This window comes from Apostichopus japonicus, chromosome 11 (assembly GCF_037975245.1).
Source record: "Apostichopus japonicus isolate 1M-3 chromosome 11, ASM3797524v1, whole genome shotgun sequence".
Lineage (NCBI taxonomy): Eukaryota > Metazoa > Echinodermata > Holothuroidea > Aspidochirotida > Stichopodidae > Apostichopus > Apostichopus japonicus.
This window is the reverse complement of record NC_092571.1, coordinates 10,877,702-10,898,498: the sequence shown is the minus strand read 5'-3', so window position 1 is coordinate 10,898,498 and position 20,797 is coordinate 10,877,702. Positions and strand designations below refer to the sequence as shown.

At 35.8% G+C, this 20,797-nt stretch overlaps 1 protein-coding gene across 1 annotated transcript; it reads left to right on the top strand.

The window, feature by feature from the left end:
* Nucleotides 1-320: 320 nt before the first annotated feature.
* Nucleotides 321-14,669, top strand: LOC139975862 (neurotrypsin-like). Its single transcript, XM_071984124.1, has 6 exons — nucleotides 321-595; nucleotides 7,270-7,584; nucleotides 7,977-8,294; nucleotides 8,914-9,243; nucleotides 9,521-9,835; nucleotides 13,716-14,669. The coding sequence occupies exons 1-6, from the start codon at nucleotides 547-549 to the stop codon at nucleotides 13,892-13,894; spliced, it is 1,506 nt and encodes a 501-aa protein (XP_071840225.1). The 5' UTR covers nucleotides 321-546; the 3' UTR covers nucleotides 13,895-14,669.
* Nucleotides 14,670-20,797: the final 6,128 nt, after the last annotated feature.

Genomic DNA, 20,797 nt, shown 5'->3' with positions numbered 1-20,797 from the left:
ACCATCCTGTATTAACTTAATGATATAAAAATAAATGCACTGGCACTGATCTGCCCTGATTGGTTGGGAGTTTGGAAGTCCATCCCCTTTCTATGGAAACTTCCATACCACGTGAGAGAACCTTCTCGAATGTTCCACAGACATAATGGAATCTATTTTGGGAAAAGGCCCTGTACCAAGATTCAATAAGATAGTTAAAAACTTCTCGTGGGAAAACTGAATCCATGACCTAGATAAATACATAAGAGGCCCGTAAGGTGTCTCGATGGAGTTTTTCGGTAACATCAAAGAGATGGTATCACTATTTCATAACACTACTACGGGAGAGTGGAAATCTACTATAATGAACAATGGGGAACAGTGTGTGACGACACTTGGGAATTACAGGACGCCAATGTTGTTTGTCGTCAATTAGGCTTTCTATCAGCCGTCGCTGCTCGTGGCTCAGCTTACTATGGACAGGGAACAGGACCCATTTTGCTCGATGGAGTTGGATGCGTAGGTGACGAGACACGACTGGAGTACTGCTACAATGAAGGATGGTATATGCACAATTGTGTTCACTGGGAGGATGCTGGTGTAGAATGTTTAACCGGTAAACTATTTACAATGCTGATTTACTGTTAAGGGTGACCGACGCAATGATATATTAGACAGTTTGGTTATTAGGAGAGTATACGGTATAGCAAAGAGTGTAACGTCACCATTTTATACCCAATATAACATAAAAGTTGCTTGATGCGGTATTTTGTGGGTGATTGGTGCGTTTCCTGCATGGCAAAATATAGGACCAGTTACAGGAAAAGCAAGTCGAATAACCTAAGTAGCGTAGTTTCTTTTATTTATTGGAAGGGTGCGGTGGGTTGGGGTAAGGTGGGGTTAACTCTCGCCCCAGAGTAAAGGAACATTCTTACCTAAAACATGACGCTGTTTCACGGTTTCAGTAGGACATGTCAGTTGTATGTTAGTTATTCTATATAAACCTATTTCCAAATTTAAGAATTTTCTTATTCACTTACTGTTATCTGTGTGAACTCAGAAGACGCTGGGGTAATGTGTGGAAGTGAATGCAAGTGAATATTGTAAAATAGCTATGTGTTGACTGTAATGACTGGAGGATGTACGTTATTTTATTATAATTGTCATTATGTCAAAACCGAGAACATGGCGTGCGAATGGAATGTTACCTTTCAGCTTGTATTACTTTTCACCGTATGAACAACTGGAGTTGATATGCGCAACAACATATAACAAAACTGCAATAGTAATTAGAGATTGGCAGTATGTTTTAAAGCCCACGCATTCGAAGTTACCAATGTCACTTTGTTTTATGAAAGTTGAGTTAAAATGATTCAATTCAAAGTTTTGTCCTTGACGACATGCAGCATAGCAGTATAGCATCGCTTACTAATCCGCTTAGTAAATGCCAAACTTGTTGCGTCCGTATCCTATATCAAGTAAACTCTGACTCGAAACTGTACTCTACCTAAATAATATTTAGTTACAATCATGAAAGTTTGACTCAGCAAGATAGATACTACATAACCACGAACAGTTTATCAAAGAAGTGACTTTTTCAATAGCAACATGATTACCCCAGCCTCTCCCACCACCCCTGCCCGATTACACCCTGTTAGTTTTAAATCCATGCACCGTTGTATATCGTAACTTGACAAGGTAACACACTTTAAGTTTGTTATCACCAAATGTGAGAAATACTCGCTGTAAAGTATCAGAGACTATTTAAAGGCCTAATATATATATATATATATATATATATATATATATATATATATATATATATATATATATATATATATATATATACATATATATATATATATATATATGCATATATATATATATATATATATATATATATATATATATATATATATATATATATATATATATATATATATATATATATATATATATATATATATATATATATATATATATATATATACATTAGTGAGAGAGGAAACATGGAAACGTCAAAAATGGAGTTGTTGGTGTAAGCTGAGGCGCACGCCCCTTCCGAAATCCTCGATCCGTCACTGGCTACCCTGTGTATATAATAGGGATCAGAGCTGTAATTATGACTGTTCCTCTTTCTCTTCCCGGGTTCTAGGCGTTTTTCTTCTACCCCCTCCTTTTCTCCTTTTTCTCTCCTTCTTCTTTTCCCTTCCTTCCTCTCCTTCCTCCTCTTTTCCCCCCTCTTTTTTTCCATTTTTCTTCTCTCTTTTTTTCTCTCCTCTTTTTCTTACCCGGGGGGCGCGCGCCCCTAACACCCCCCCCCCTGGATACGCGCCTGCATACAGTATACTGACTGTGTTTATCATGCCATAGTGTTATTGTAACAGCTAGTTCTGGTTATAAGAAGCAGAAGTCTAGTGCATTGAAGTCATCGAATCCTCAATGCATTTTGCATTCTGGTTGTAAACATCTTTAAATATCTTAGCGAATACAGTATATATGAGTTGTAGCTATTATTATATTTACCACCAAACTGTAAGTCATACGAACATTATCAGATTTTATGTAAAGTGATTACTTCTATATTTAATTGAAACAATCATTGTCAACACTGTTAGGTAACTGTAACGTTTCCCTCATACCATAATACTATCGAAGTCAGTAATTTGTATGAAGGTAAACAACCACTTATGCCAATTGGGAGAGGCCGAATGGTTTTTGACTAACACTTCACGTTCGATATACAGTTATATTAGATATACAGTTATGTTCGATATATATATATATATATATATATATATATATATATATAGATTAAGAAGATGTTTTATACGAGATAGCTTGGGGACAATTCAAACGGAAAAAGTGTTCTGCATGGTGCGAGAAAGCAATATACCTGATACTTTATAGAGCTTTTACAAATTCAAATATTGAACAAATTAATGTAATCAGGGTATGTATTTTTGTATGTATTTTAGATCCTCGGGAACTCGCGAAGAAGCCATCATTGGCTTATCAAAGCCGCAAGCTGACCAAAGTCAGTATCTAGATTCATATTTAACGTCCATGATTATGAATTGTCAATTGTCAACAACTCTGAAAGCTTAACAACTCTGTAGAGCTTAACAAAAGGACCAATGAGAAACACATTTGATTTATCGATATTAATAGTAAGCCCTGACACACTAGAAAACAAATTTGATACTTTATAGGCCTCTGAGAGAGACTTATAAGTAAAGTCTGTGATGAAGACAGTATTATCCGCACAATGGGAGATATTAAAGGAGACACCAGAAATATCTATTTCATTGATGAGAGGATTAGTCTTAATTAATGAGTTTAATATTTCAGTATAAGTGATAAAAAAGTAATGGCTGAGAGGACACCCTTGACGGACACCTCGCGAAACTACGGAATACCTTGACAAGAAACCATTATTTGAAGCACGAGTAGTGATGTTACTGTACAGAAGACCTTGACCAACTCTTATATATATATATATATATATATATATATATATATATATATATATATATATATATATATATATATATATATATATATATATATATATATATATATCAGGGTTCTGCCCAGGGTGGATTGAGTGCCGGCAGGACTATCTAAGCGGAGCGCCACCATCGGTTGGCGCGGAGCGTACAAGAAAATTTTGGGTTTTGGAAACCCCCCAGATGGCCGGAAACGGCCCTTCCCGAGTATTCTGAGCCACATATAGACAGCTTTGAAATGAGATCTCATGTCTGGAATTTTTCATAATTAATGAAAAAAGTTAGGACAAATATCTGGAGCACCAGAGTACAGACCAGCCGGTGGTGCCTATTCAGTATACTAAAAAGCAATAGCAATGCACCGTGCACGTGGCTGACTAGTTCGCGTAGCCGTCACGTATAGTCACTACGAAGCGGAGTGCGCTGGTCGTGCCTAATGCAATATGATGTAAATTCACCCGCTACGAAGGTTAACGGCCGTATGTGTACTAGCTAGCTGGATAGTGCCTGTGTCTCGCGCGATAAAAATAGATATAAATGAAACTATCAAAAGTACGATCGGGAGTTGGAAACGGAAAACAGTCATTGGTCTGGAATGCGGAACTCTGGTAATTTTTACTAAGTATGACACTATGATGTGTTGGATATTTTGAAATTTGAACAGTTATGAACTGGATTTCCCCTAGTCTCAAACAGATTGTTTCTGTACGTTCGACCCTCCCGCTATGGAGCTGTTTTTTGGAGTTCCTATCGAAAATAAGTGCCGGTCGGAAAAGTCACTCAGGCAGATTGTGGCGGTCGGTAATTCAGCGTGCTGGACCGGCGCCGACCGGCAGCGGCAGAACCCTGATATATATATATATATATATATATATATATATATATATATATATATATATATATATATATATATATATATATTTATATATATATATATATATATAAATATCAGGCCTCGGCAAATAGGGTCGCCAACTCGCCAATGGCGAGTAGAATTTTGCGACTGGCGAGCAAAAAATGCATTACGCTCGACATTTTGGCGAGTGGCTCATTCGCTCAATGACTTTATACGATAGGCTTACTAGTATCTTGTGAGCCAATCAAGAAAGGCCTATTGCCTAATGTTATACATAACAGTAGTATTATCAAGGGCAGCTCTGTTCATCAGCTCGAAACTAATTGATACTATTCGCTCAAACTAACTGATGCACGATAGGTAACCAAAATGGAAAAAAAAAATAAAAGTGTAAAGACATCTCAAACAGAGGTGGGTACCTTGTGTGTACGATCGGTACAAATGTAAACAGTGTTGTCAGTAGGTTAACCGCAATCGCGCGATAAGGCCAACCTAACATATCAATAAGTAAAACATTGTATCCCAATTCACAAGTCAGTAATATGAGTCATAGCTTCGGCTTTTGTCGACAAACTTTCAGGTCCGTTACCAAATTGTTGACCCTTATTATGGCCAGTAAGAAAAGACGAAACTTTGAATTCTTCGGCCTGGTGTTGAAGAACCTGGGAGGATGGCTGATCATTGTAGTACTTGCTGCTAAATGATCAGAACAACCCAGATGACTTGAAGAAATAAATGAGGAAAATCAGAAAGAGTGGGCTCAACTCAAGTCAGTGGCAAAAATATTCCATCATTGGTCCCCTATCCCAGCTTGTAATCCAGGAAGGCTGCAACTATCCTCAGTTGTCTGAATTATTTAAAGTAATAATGGTTCTGTCAGTGATTTCTGCAGTTTGTGAAAGGGGATTCTCAACCGTGAATAGAATCAACACTTCCCACAAAACACTTCTCTTGCCCCATACTCTAAGAGATTTAACGCACATTTCTGAGAATGGCCCGTCCATAACAGATTTCAAACCTACCACATCAATTGACAAGAGGAAATTTTCCAGCAAAGGGCGACGCCACGCCGACGGTATCGATCCCCAAACACAACAACAAAATGCAAATCACCACCAACGAACGACTCATCAGATGAAGAACTAGTTTGCAACCCCCCCTCCCCTCCCCACCCTATCTTCGCACGATTCAACTTCATTCAACATCATCATTTATTCATTTTCCCAAAGAAAAGTATGCAAGCAGTATTCGCGGGAACCTTAGCAGAAGCATAATGTGTGCACACCAAAAAACACGCGTATTTTCACAAAAAAGTTTTTAAAGTATCACAATGTAACTGCTGTCTGAGCTTTGTGGTTTCTTCCTTCATCAGCAACAGTAAATGTATATATTACGATAAGAAAGTTTATTGCACTGAACTTGAAGCAAGTCCAAATTGCATTTTTGTTCAACGATCAATGGGAGATAACTGTGTGAAATCGCTTACTATTTTTACGTACATTATGTACGGAGATTTTCAGGTGTGGTCTAGTGATACAAACTGAACTTTCAAGGGAACAAACGTAAAATAATAATTTTGCCGAAATAACATTACATATCTCGGAATGAACAACAGGAAGTTTATTGGATTAATTTTTAGTGAAAAAAAATTGATAATTCTCGAGACCTGACCAATGAAAGCTCTATATCCGACACTCAGTAATCGATCGATAATAATAATAATAATTGTCAGTGCCAAGCGTTATCTTAACTTGTTAACGATACTAACACATGTTTACACTGACTGATACAGTAGTCTGACGTCATGTCAAGTGAAAGATACAGATGGTCAGCCATGCCATTACTTATTTTTGTGTCCTAAACATTGCTGACAGTGTTTCACCGTTTTATATTTTCACATATATCATGTTTTAAACACTTTCGAAGAACCACTATTATAGATCTTTTTTGCTGTAAACAACTAACGGTAATATTATACGCTGATATCCTAAATTAGGCCATACTACCTAGGCTTATATCACACAAACAATTAGCGGGAAGAAATGGCGAGTAAATTTAACGTTCTGCCGAGTAGAATTTTAGACTCGGTCGCCAGTTGACGAGTAGTTATATATATATGTTAAGATATATATATTATATATAATATATATATATATATATATATATATATATATATATATATATATATATATATATATATATAAATATAAATATAAATATATATATATATATATAAATAAATATATATATATATATATATATATATATCTTGTTCAAAGTATCTCTTTCGAGATCCGGCTTTAGGAATCACAAATGATTTTCGAGTTGGATAGCATCATGTTTGATCTCTAGAGTAGGGCAAAATATGTCACCAAAAATAGAACTAGTATTGTTCGATATAGGTGACAAACGCCTACAGTGGAATTACGATCTTCCTTACCGGTTTCGAACCTCTGGACATACAATCAGCGTCCATAGCCTAGTGGTTAGGGTGTCCGCGTACAGAGCGGGAGGCCCGTGGTTCGAATCCCGGTGGAGGCTGAAAGTTTTTTCACTGTTCTTGATTTTCCAACTCATTACGATTTTCATTTATATATATATATATATATATATATATATATATATATATATATATATATATATATATATATATATATATATATATATAGCCTTATATTAATGCATTGTTTATAAAAACTTGCTTGAAGAAGTGGTGTATTGATATGAAAACATGTTACTTGAGAAATTATTTAGGTTTACCATGTGACTAGGCTACTTCTGTGTTGAAGAACGATTTGGTTTTCCACCTGAAAAATCTGCAAGGTGAATGTAGTAATAAACTAATTGGCAAATTGAATAATGTCCGTAACATATATACACATGATTGTGGATCAATAAATTAGTAGTTTCTCCTTGTAAAATCAGAATATGGTAGAGTTCGACTAGCTGACGGATCCGTGCCAACTGAAGGCAGAGTTGAGATTTTCTATAACAATGAATGGGGAACGATTTGTGACGATCATTGGCAACGAGAAGATGCTGAAGTTATCTGCAGGCAGTTAGGATATAGTGACGTGGATGAATTCTACGACCATTCTTACTTTGGTGAAGGATATGGTCCAATAATGCAACAAATGAATTGTGATGGAGATGAAGCTCACTGGCAGCAGTGCCCATATTTTGGGTGGAACACACCTTACTGTAGACACTATGAAGACGTGGGTGTAAGATGCCTTTCAGGTACGTTTTCAGTGTTGTCTTTCAAAGTGAGCTAACACTGTAAATCGGACAGCCACTCGTGGAATGTGAGACATAATCGGCTGTCCCCCATATGCATATGAGGCTGCTTAGCGTTGTAAAATAAATGCATTCCAGGCCAACCTCTATACTGTTCAAGAATAAAAACTATTTTAGGTGTGAAACGTAAAATAACGTGAAAATTCGATTTGGTAGGAACAAGACAAACTAGACGGTCATGGTTTGGTTTTCATTTAAGTGAAAGTTGTTAAACATTGTTTAAGGAATTGCTCTTTAGTACATAAATGTTACTGCCAGGAAGATCAATCTTTATAAAGTAATATTTCTCTTTACATTTACATTTGTTATCAGTGTTGTGTATCATGTATCAATAGGTATTGAAGGGGTTGTCCGCCTGATAAATGGTTACTCTATTAATTCTGGAAGAGTGGAGGTTTATCACCTAGGAGAATGGGGCATTTGTGATGACTATTGGTCCTATGAAGATGCCGCCGTCATATGTCGCCAGCTGGGATATAGTGGTGTCGATACCTATTTCAATGGAGTACGGTTTGGTCAAGGATCTGGGCCAATACTGGGGAATATTAGTTGCAACGGAACAGAATGGTACTGGCAAGGTTGTTATTTCGATAATTGGGCAACTTCCAGCTGTAGCCACAGTCAGGATGCTGTACTCACGTGCTTTACTCTTGGTATGTTAACATAAACTATACTAATTTAAAGGATATTCATTTACTTTTCTAGAAAACCCTTTAATTCTGTCCTTTCATTTTTGCCGGTCGCTTCCCTGTATCACTGACAGTAAGACGAACAATACACATACACCCAATACGACAGTTTCTATAGTAGTGTAGTGAGTTATTCAAGTAATTTATATGCAAAACATCTAATCCAAATTGATGAAACGGATACAAACAAGTCTAGAGCTATAGTTAGCTATTAAGTCTCAAGAAATTGTATGCCAAAGAATCATTTGTGATCTAAAGACTCATAAAATTAGGCTTTGGGACCCCATGAACTATTGGACGAATATATATTTTCTATACTTCAGGAAGGGTGAATAGTCCAAAAGAAATAATTCTCCGGTTACGTAATTTTCCATGGAGCCCACTTATTCATTAACAGCTTGGATATTTATATATTCGATGATAGTTTAAAACAAGTTTAGAAGTCGTTTTATGTTAAGTGAGATGTTATACATGTGTTTCATGGGACTACATCGTTCGGGGAAATGTACCCAACACGTAGTCTCAAGTTTTATTCGGATGTCATTAAATAAAGATTGAGACATCGTTTTCTCTTTATCAAAAGAATATCCTATCGAAGGCAGCTTAAGACTTGAGAATGGTTTCTCGGTATATTCTGGACGTATTGAAATCTATCACTATGGAGAATGGGGTACAGTCTGTGATGATGATTGGGAAGAGGACGACGCCCAGGTTGCTTGCAGACAACTTGGGTACCCTACTGTTGACAGCTATGGTGGTAGCGCCAACTATGGCGAGGGATCTGGTCCTATTATGTTGGACGACGTTAGATGTGATGGATCGGAATATATGCTTACCCAATGCAGACACAATGGTTGGTATCAGCATGATTGCGAACATGGAGAAGACGCATGGGTGAATTGTCAAATTCCAGGTAAGATCAGTCGTTTCAATCTGTATATGGCTTTAAAACTCTGGAAGTGTGTTGATCATTGTTTTTTTCTTGGCTGTCTATGTTCGTCCAGCGTTACCACTAACCCTATCACACCTAGTCTTTGTTTGAATATTGTACAAGATTAAGATGTATTACGTTTAATGATGATTTTAGTAACAACATTCAGGTTTAAATTTCATTCGTACGTTGTCTGTATTCTGCATACACCGTAAATTCATCGTGAATACGATTTTCTTCATGTTTGTTTTTCTCATAGCTACATATTACCCCCGCCTGGTAGCTGGCAATATTTGGTACGAAGGTAGGGTAGAAGTCTGGGATGGATCTCGGTGGGAGAGATTATGCAACGAAAACTTTTACGAAGATGAGGCGTCAACAGTTTGTAAACAGATTGGTTTTTTCGATTATGAAGAAATCTACTATGATGATCATTTTGGAATTGGCAACTTTCCACCTTCCGACGTAAGCTTCTCCTGTGGATCTGATGACTACGAGCTCGGAAACTGTTTCACATATAACGTTACATTTGGAGACAATTGTACAACTGTGGCTATTCGATGTAAAGTTAGCAGTAAGTTATATTATTGTCAGGTAGATATGTAACAAACTAGTTTTTTACTTTTTGTAACATATATAGGAGTTAGGCGAGCGTAGCATGCTAAGAATTGCTCTTGGTGTTGAAGGGCATTTTCCTGGCGTTGCAGCACTCCGTCAGTGGTGTAGCCAGGGGTGGGATAGAGTCGGGTGGGGAGGGTTGGGTGGGGGTTAGGGGAAGAGGGGGAGATGTGTTAACGATTTGTACTAACTTTTAGTCTCCCTTGGCTTGATGTGTACAATTATTTAATGAACAGCATAGAGAAAATGCATATTCATTGTTGTATGAAAAGTGCCGTTGGTTTTCTTAGTACAACGAGGTAAGAATGATGAATAATCTATATTTTGTGGGCTTGAAGTATGAGTATTCATATTCCTTGCTTCAGTCTAGTCACGACCAGTGAAAGTAAGTAATCAGAGATAACGTAACTAAGGCTATACAACATATGATAGTATCATTCGTAGTGAGAGAATTACTGTCACGTAAAGTTTATAGTTGACTGTCACGACCAGTGTAAGTAAGTAATCAGAGAAAACATAACCAAGGTTACAACATATTATAGTATCATTCGTAGTGAGAGAATTACTGTCACGTAAAGTTTATAGTTGACTGACACGACCAGTGTTAGTAAGTAATCAGAGAAAACATAACCAAGGTTACAACATATTATAGTATCATTCGTAGTGAGAGAATTACTGTCACGTAAAGTTTATAGTTGACTGACACGACCAGTGTAAGTAAGTAATCAGAGAAAACATAACCAAGGCTACAACATATTATAGTATCATTCGTAGTGAGAGAATTACTGTCACGCAAAGTTTATAGCTGACTGTCACTCTGTCAATGTATATGTGTATATATATATATATATATATATATATATATATATATATAAATACTCAGCAATGGCGAATTTTGACGAGATTTTTCCAGCCTTTATCTCTCACTCAATCAGTACAGTACTTCAATTGAAGTTACTGTCATTAACACTGCCCTGCCGGTTTGGATTAAGCTGGGAAAGGGGAGGATGGGGAAGGATGGGCAAAGAAGGGGAATGGGAAGAAGAAGAGGACATAACGATGAAATCGAAAGGGATCAGAGAGTGGGGCAAAAATTGAGATGGCTTTATGAAGAGGAAAGATTTCAGAAACATGAAAAGTGAAGTTTTGGCAAAGAACTCTGTGTATAGAAATCAAGTACATCAGCAAATTACGTTCTGATGCCAGTGATGACAGTAAGTAGAGGCGGCCAGTTTATCGATCAGCAAGCAATGAGGTAGTCACCATACTAACATTATATCATCTCCAGAAAGAAGGAGATTTTAAACAAATTCATCCCATTGGTGTCATTGTCTGGTGTAGGGAAATGTATACTAGCCTATACGTGATTTCAACATTTATTGTGAGACACGACGGTTTCTTCAGACAGACGGATATTCTTTAAGGAATTTTAATAGCACACATAAATTTGAGTGACTGCTTGCATGTCTTTCTTTCACAGAATACGTTCATAATTGTAGATACATACTAGTGTATGCCAATCGATAACCAGAGCAGGCCCATAGTCATTTCGGTATGCATGATTTGCAAATGAACGCTCTTGGGCTTGTGCAGTTTATTAAAACAAACATTAATTAATTCATCGTGCAATATAGATGTATAATTCATATCTTCCCTTTCTGTACTACCAAAAAAAAATCCCTTGCTGAGCACATGAATATGTAAAATTGTTCAATATTTTCGTTTCCATCAAATACTTTTAATATATAACATCTTTTACTTTTAGTCCTTCACAGATAAAGTAAAGCATATATTATCTAGTATGTTTGGCAAATCGTTATATTATATAACTGCTCTCAATCAAAAGATAAATGTAATGGTTGTTAAGTATATATTTATATATTCTCCAGGCGTACAGAAATTATTTTCTTAATTACTAATATGTATTCTGAACAAAAATATATATTCTCTTACAGCAAATATTCTGTAAAATAAAATATATATTCTCTGACACAATTTTTTTTTAGGCCATTTTATATTTATCCTCTAATAGAAAAATATATATTATCTTACTATAAATATTCTGTAAAGATATATATACTAACACAAAACTTATATTTTTCTATGCCAAGAATATATTTATTCTCTAAGAGAAAAAATATATATATATTCTCTAAGAGAAAAAATGTATCTTCTCTAAAAAATATATACATTTGAGTGAAAATGCGCCCTGCACCACTGCTGTAGCAGTTTACCTGCCTTGGACATTTTAATAGGCACTCGCGGTAGATCGCAGAAAATTTGAGCTGTGCAAGTGACTTTCCCACGTTCGTTTCCTTTGCAAGGCTTGGCAAATTGATTACGTAACACACCGGCTAACGCTCCAAACTAATAACCTTGAAATGTGAAGAAGTGAGCAGTGGCCAAAAAGAACGTTTTACTATACAGGGCGTATTTTCGAGTGTTGAAATTCTGGCACAGAAAAAAAAATTCTCTAACAAAATATACAAATTCTGTTACAGAAATTAATATATATATTCTACAGAATAAATTATATTCTATGCAAAAATATATTTGTATTGTGTGGACGGAAAATATAAATATTTTCTCTAACATTCAAGCTCTATTCTGTGCGAAAACTATATTCTGTACGAAAAATATATTCTATAAGAAAAATATATATGCTATACAAAGTACGGAGCTCTGTAAGTGCCAACTGAGATATTGGTGTTTCAGTAACTTCAGTGAACAGCTTATTAATTATATTGACCATAAGTGTGCAAGTACAATGTACTTCCTTGCTCAGAACCGAAATGCAGTTCAAAGTTGGTGGTTTTGCGACATCACATTGCACATGATATTACGACGATACGATCGACAGCAAACCCTACTGTATCTAGCTGGCTTAACAGTCCCATTGACATATCGTTTAACCAGGGAGCTGTTAGAGTAGCAGCTCCCTGGTAAAACATAGGTAACATACGTATAGCAGCAGTACTGCAATCATGGCGTCCAGAAAAAGCGCGTTAGTAGGATAGTTGGTAGTGTGATGTTAACGTTAGACTACTCTAAACAGCATACTTATCATATACACTAGGCTAAGTCTTAGCATAAAATCCACTTTTTGCTCTTCTCTAACCGCAGTCTTTCATTTATTTTGTTGCACTTCTGCAAGGACTCTATACATCAACGGAAAGAAAGTGGATGTGAAGAAAACAGCAATATAATGAATAAGCTGGTCACTGAAGTTAATGAAAAACAAAACATATCAGTTGGCACTCACAGAGCACCGTACTTTGTTTAGCATATATATTTTTCTTACAGAATATAATTTTTGCACAGAATAGAACTTTGTTGTTAGAGAATAAATATTATTTCCTACAAAGAATAAAAATTTATTTTTGCACAAACAAAAACTTAGAATATATATAATTTCTGTCACAGAATTTATATCTTTTGTTAGAGAAAAATATTTTTCGGTCACAGAATTGACATACTTATTGAAAAGGATATATATATTTCTTTAGAGAATACATTTTTTTCTCTTAGAGAATAAATATATTCTTGGAGAGAAAAAACATTTTTTGTGTTAGAGAATATATATTTTTGACAGAATATTTACTGTAAGAGAATATATATTTTTGCACAAAATACATATTTGTTATTAAGAAAATACTTTCTGTACGCCTGGAGAATATATAAATATATACTTTAGGGGAATAAATATAATTTTCATGGAATTTATATGTGTAAACAAATATGTCTAAAATGTATTTTTGAAGTTAACCATGTATGTATTTCTCAAGTTCAGCATATATATATTTGTCCGTAATATATTCCGCTTTCTCCCGCCATAGGTACCATCGCTGGGATTGTGATAGTATGTGTATTAGTAGCAGTCTTAATCGGCATAGGTCTTGTCGTCGCCTATCGGTTATCTAAGGAGAAAAGAGGAAGAGTTCGTATTCAACCAATCATTGCTGTAATAAGCGGAGCTGATAATCCTGCTGGACCACCCGCATGCCAGCACAACTAGACTAACTTTCCAGCACCGCCCAGTTATAATGACGTGGTTAATAACCATGTTTATTACCCACAGCATGTAGGGGTGGTCCCAGCAATACCAGGATTTTACCCTCCTCCATCAAACCAAGAAACTTTCATCACACAACAAGCTCCGGCGTTTCATCCAATTCCGAAACCTGACTTTTTTCATCCCATACTCAGCCGCAACCTCTTCTGTAACCACACAACCAGCCAACCCTTCCCAAGTGCAGGCTAGCCAATCTCCATCCGACAATTTTCCGTTCGTGCTGTCCTCACAAAACCAGCCAGCAACCCAGAATAGTGGAGTAATGCATGCTGTCTGATGATCCTCTCTACCACTTAATTCAGCCAACCACTCCTCAACGATTTTCTTTTTCCACATATTCTTCTGCAAGGATAAGAACTATTTTTATTACTACTGCAGAACTGCAATACTGCATTACTGCAAAACTGCAGAACGTGAAGAATTAAGATCATCAGGGATGATCACATGCCAAAGTTATTGATATTAAAACTATCGTTAAAAGTCATAAGATAATGGTGTTTGCAAACACGATAATAAAAAAATAACAAATGAAGAAAATATCCCCAAAATGATAAATGTAACTTTAAAATATTGCCTTCTTATCATTTGTCACTTTTTATCTTTTGTAATAAAGTATAGAATTGTAGAACTTGGTCTCAATGACTTTCTCATATATATTTTTTTGACAGCATTATATTTTTTGGTTTGTAACAATCCATTGATAAATACACTAACTGGATAGGAGAGACAAAAATAGTGGAATGTTTTAAGCAACAGATATGCCATCTTGCTCTTCCCAAAGGTTTACACTTTTCACCAAATTGAAGTTTTCAAATTCATAATTTCATACAGGTTCAGCATAGATCCATGTTATATAGGCTAGCCTATGTTTGACCATACAGAACAGCTTAAGTCCTTAAACTCTAACTGTTATGCCAGTAACCCTAGGTCTTATATTACATCAAAAGTTAAGTTATAGGCCCAAGTGAGGTAAGACCTCAACTTAACAAGCTGATGATCTTACAATGCAACTACGTTTTGGTGTTCAGGACTATTGGTTTACTCTCCCGATTACTTTGCGCTCAATGAAGTAGGCTAGCAGCTACAAGATCTTACTAAAGTTCTGAGTGCACTGTGTATCTGTCGACAATCTTGTAATGTAGTACTGAAATAACATTTGCAATACTTCAATTCATGATATAAACTGCAAGACAAATGTAGGTTTCATGCAATGTTACCGACCATGAAAAGTGCAAGATGGATGTTCCTGTATGCAAAAAAGAGTGGTTGAAAAGGTAACTGCTGTATACTGTTTGGCTTTTAGGCATGGTTGTAAATTCTGTATTCACACATATTACAAGGCATTTAGGGATGTTACTACTTTATATATGTTTGCTTTGCTTATCAATAAGGCATGATGAATGCGGTTACAGTTGGTATAAAAGCAAACCTGCCTTTTTTGTTGTTGTTTATTTATTTATGTTATATAAAAAAAAATACGATGTGAAAGGAGGTCTTCTATAAAGCCTGAATTGGTTTAACAGAATAGAAGACTCCCTGGTAAAGGACAAAATATAATACAAGTTGAATGAGCAGAATGATACATATACTTATACGGGGTATAACTAGACAGGATAACAATGTCCTAGTTCATAAAGAATTTAGCTATACATGTACTTACTTAATATATATAAATATAGCATAAAGACCGTATTAGTATGTTGTGATGATGTATTTTCTTAAATACTTCTTAAATAAACTCAACGACTTTTTGGTCTTTATATTATCTGAAAGTGGATTCCATGTTTTAATTAAACGGTTACGAAAGCTATAGGTTCCTATAGTGGTACGGTAAAAATTACGATGTGCATTATAAGTATGTCTCGTTTGATAGTGATAAAAAGTTTTGTTACTATTAATAAAACTGTGTAAATTTTCCGGCAGTAACCATTCCATGATTAGTAGGCAAAAGCCGCAAGCTTCATTTTGATGATATCATCGAGTTTAAGCAAGTTTAGTTTCTTGAATAGCGGACTAGTGTCTTCCCGTGGTGCGGAATGCGTAATGTGACGAATAGCTCCTTTTTGGAATTTGCGAAGGTGATCAAGATTCACATTGTGTGTCCCAGACCAAATAATTGTACAGTATGTTAAATATGGTCGGATCCGAGTTTGATAAAGCGTTCTAAGTATATTATCTGGGAAGAAATGCTTCAATTAAGAGAGTATTCCAATATTTCTTGCGACTTTGTTACAGATCGATGATATGTGGTTGCGCCATGATAAAGTATAGTCAATATCAACACCTAAAAACTTCGTAGTAGTTACATGATTAATGATTTTACTGCTCATTTTTATGTCTTTATCCCAATGAAATTTTCTATCAGTGTTGAAAGCAATATAATCAGTTTTCTCAAAGTTAATAGATTAGCAGTGAACCAATCATAGAATTTAATTAATTCGTTAGAAGCAGTACTTTTTAGTGTGTCTCGATTATCAGAATGGAAAACAATATATATAGTATCGTCAGCAAATAATGTAACGTTTGCAATTTTAGAGACTTGGCAAATATCATTGACATATATAATGAATAATAAGGGGCCCAAAATAGATACTTGTGGAACCCCAACAAGTGATTTTAGCAAGTTCAGATTTTGAGTTCTTATATGAGGTATATTGAGCCAGTTACTAGCCATGCAGTTAAGCGTGGTTCCTCTGATACCATAGAAGGATAATTTGTTCAATGAAATGTTGTGGTCGATAGTGTCAATAGCTTTTGAAAGATCAAGGAAGACGCCAATACATGTTTCATTATGGTCAGTTTCAGTATACAGTTCAGCTGCAAAGCAAGTTCAGTTGAATGGTCAGGGCAAAAACCATACTGTTCTTTACACAAATATTGAATCTGCTAAGAAAGTTATAAATACCATAAAACATAAGGCGTTCAATAATTTTGGAAAAACATGATAGCAAAGATATAGGGCGGTAATTATCATAGCCACTAGTGTCTCCTTTCTAAAATATTGGTATAATTTTGGCAATCTTTAGTTTTTTTTTCTGGAAATATGCAAGTACTGAATGAAATATTACAGATGTGCTTCAGAGGTTCAACAATAAAAGGTATGACTTGCCTAACAATATCAGGCTTAAAGTCATTATATCCTGCTGCTTTTTTGTGGTTTTAGACTTGAATTTACTATTTTTTAAATTTCATCTTCAGTTACTGGGTAAATAAATATAGAATGACTGTTCGAATTGTTACTGTAAATAAAATGTTCTGCCTTGCAATTGTTTTTTTTTTACTTTTCTGGCAAATGTATGACTTACATTTACAAAGTATTTATTAAAATTGTTAGCAATTGTATCCTCATTGCTAGTCTCTACATTATCTCATTTAAAAGTAGCAGGATATGACGATTGCTTACGGTTTTTATGCAGAATACTGTTAATTGTTTTCCAAGTGTTATTTACATTGTTTCTGTTTTTATTGAGTTCAATATTAAAATATAACCTTTGAGATAATCTAATGAGATGATTTAGTTTGTTGCGATATATTGTGTACGTAGACTTGTTACTATTTGTAGTAATCTTTTAATAGCGTTTAAAAAGGAGGTCCTTTCTTTTGATGGATGTTAAGATACCATTCGTGATACAAGGATGTCTCTTCTTGCGTCTTTTCGTTTTACTGATGTAATGAATCTGAAAACAATTATGATAAGTTAGATTAAAGCAGTCATAGAATGCATTATATGTAGTATTAGCATCAGTTTTATTCAAAACATTGTCCCATGTTTTACCTTTAATCTCTGGATTAAAAGTTATTATGTTATTATTACTAAAGTTACGGATATACATAGGGTTGTCTGATCTGTTTGTTGTTCCCATTACTTTAAGAAATATGGAAAAGTGATCAGTTATATTGGTTACAAGTATACCTGTTGTAAGTACAGTATCATCATTTGTAATAATGTTATCAATTAATGTTGATGAGGTAGTGGTAACACGAGTTGATTTAGTAATTGTAGGGAAAAACCATTCACATAAAGATTGTTTAAAAAGCAAGAGGATGCTTCACTATTATTTGATAAGTTAATATTAAGATCACCCATTGTGTAACATTTGCAACGACGTTGTGTTAGTTTGTGACAAATATGTTGTATATTAAAATTAAAATCTTGCAGTGAGCTACTGTGGTCTGTATACAAAACCAATGATATATGTATCCTTTAATTTGGGGGAATTGACCTCAAGGAACAATGACTCAATTGAATCATTAAAAAGTGACACATCAGGTATGCAGTGAAACTGAATTCATTATTAACAAATAGACAAACCCCACCACCTCTTCTATATTGTCGATGTTTTTCAATTAACTTTTAATTTTCAATACTTACAAGGAGTGAGATATTATCACTTAACCATGTTTCAATAAAAGCAATTAATTAAAATCATTATTTAGTAATGTAAGAAAGGTTGTGATATCATTTAAATTTCTGCTTATGGCTTCGGCTATTAAGATGGAGTAAAGATATACTTTGGTTTAGAGGTAAGTTATTGTAACTATCATGGTCATAATCATTACATGAATTATTACTGTTTTCAAGATCACTGCAGTTTAGTGACGTAATGGAGAACATTAAGATTAAAGGTAGGCTGGTCATTTTGATTTCGTAACAGGAGTTGCATTTTTGGGTTACGTATTTCTTAAATCGTAATTCTTTTTCTTGTACCTGACAGTTTTAAATTGTTCTTCAGCGTTGGAGATCTGTCTCTTCATTGTTGATGTTGTTCCTTTAGCTGGGCTGCTGTGTTTTTCACTAGTCGTGGGCATGTTTGAACTTTTTCCGGCTGTGTCAGGGGTCCTGAGGTGTGGTTTGCTTGGTCCTTCGTTGATTTTCTCTGCTTGTGGTGGTTTTGTAACAGGGGTCTCATTCGAGTGGCGTAGTCATAGGGGGCCGAGGGGGGATGCCCCAAATTTGCTTTGTGCTACAGTTGTGTCCCCCCCCCCCCCATGAAATCCAGTAATGTATTCAAAATACTTCTTTTGTATATTTTTGTCGAGTTCTAATCACAAGTATTCATACCTCAGGGCTCATGTTCATACTTCATATAAGGTCAGAACTTGGTAATCAGATCGAGATATTACACATTTTGGGCCTTAATCATACCCACATACGGAGACCGTTGATCAATATCGTCCTGTATACTTAATAAGCGCCAATAATTTGGCCGGTTCTAAAACCATTACACACTAGCGCTAGCAACCAATGTGCATTTTCAGGGACCAATGATGCCACTCGTGGAGAATTCGCACTGCACGTATAGGCCCTATAGGCCTAGTGAAACAACTTGTTTGTGTGGAAAACTGAGCATGTAGTGAATTAGAGTAGCTCATGTATTCATTGTATCCTTCTCATAATGTGCGGAATGAATTATTCATTTACACACGCTGCATTACTGTTATTTATTAAACCATAGGCCCCTATAGCGTATTTAGAAACGATGGAATTGAAAGATCATTGTATTTAATTTTATATTTCACATACACTCTGTATATGCTGATTGCGGCAATTACCCAAACGTCCGTCACCGTAGAGAGAATGTTCTCGTCAGTCACATATATCAAGACAGAAAGACGATCCTCAATGCGCGTACATTAAGTGAAAGTGTGTCATGTTCCACTGAGCCATTGGATGTGTATTTGTGCAGACGAGGTGCCCATTAATATATACATTTCTTGATAATTCCTACCATCAACCATCACGGGGTTGCACCCCTTAAGAAAAAGCTTGCCCCCTAACAATAGAATGCTGGCTACGCCACTGGTTCATTCTTCGGTGCTTGTTTCCATATCGTTTGTTTCTTCGTCATCGTTGGCTCCATTGTTATAATCTTCTTCAATATATGAATCTGATTCTCGTCCGGGTTTTTTCAGGCATGTTGCATAAGAAGCTTTTATGGCCGTATTGGTTGCAATTATAGCATTTTACTATATGGCATCTGATCCCTGAATGGCCCTGGGCTCCGCACTCTCGACACTCGTATTGTCGACAATCCCTCATTTAATGATCCTCACTGAACTTATATCCACACTGAGACATTTGTTGCATGTTTGGGTCTGGCCATTATGTTTTTGTCGTAGGTGGCTACTTCCAATGGTTATAGCGTAGGGTAAGCTTCTTGTATTATTAGGTAAATCCACGCGGACGATTCTAATCCCGTTTTCAATGGTAGGATATTTTGGGTAGTATCTGTGTGTCCAGTTTGACCTTATTTTGCACCCGAGGTTAGTGAGCTTTGCTGTTAACTCTGCATCTTCCATATACGCAAGAACCGGTGCTGTGGCCGAGTGGATAAAGGCGGTGGCAATGAGGCTTAGCAATCGGGAGGTTCGATTCCCGGCCGGGTCATAGTAAGGTGGGTTTTTCATTCAAGACAAATCTACGGTTTTCCCATCTGAAATGACTTTCTATATTGAAAAGATTCCAAAATTTTAGTTAAATGTTTAATTGGAAGCCACCCAAGGGCGGCGGAACCGGGGGCACAAGGGGCACGTGCCCCCCACTTTTCCTCAGGTTAAAAAAGTGCCCTTTTTCTACATAAAAATTTCTAAATAAAAAAAGAGTTTAAAAAGCGAAACCCACGGCGAATGAAATATTTCGGGAAGTTTTAAATGTTTACTAACATAGGCGTAGGAGCCAAATTTGATTTGGGGGGCTGTAACGACTTGCCCGAAAATATTCCCAAAATTTGTCGCGCGCTCCGCGAACTCAACATTACATCGCATGCCAATAACATACAATCATTTGTCGTGTTATTACCCTTCCATATTGGTTATAATTATTGGGAAAGTCGTTACAATAATAAT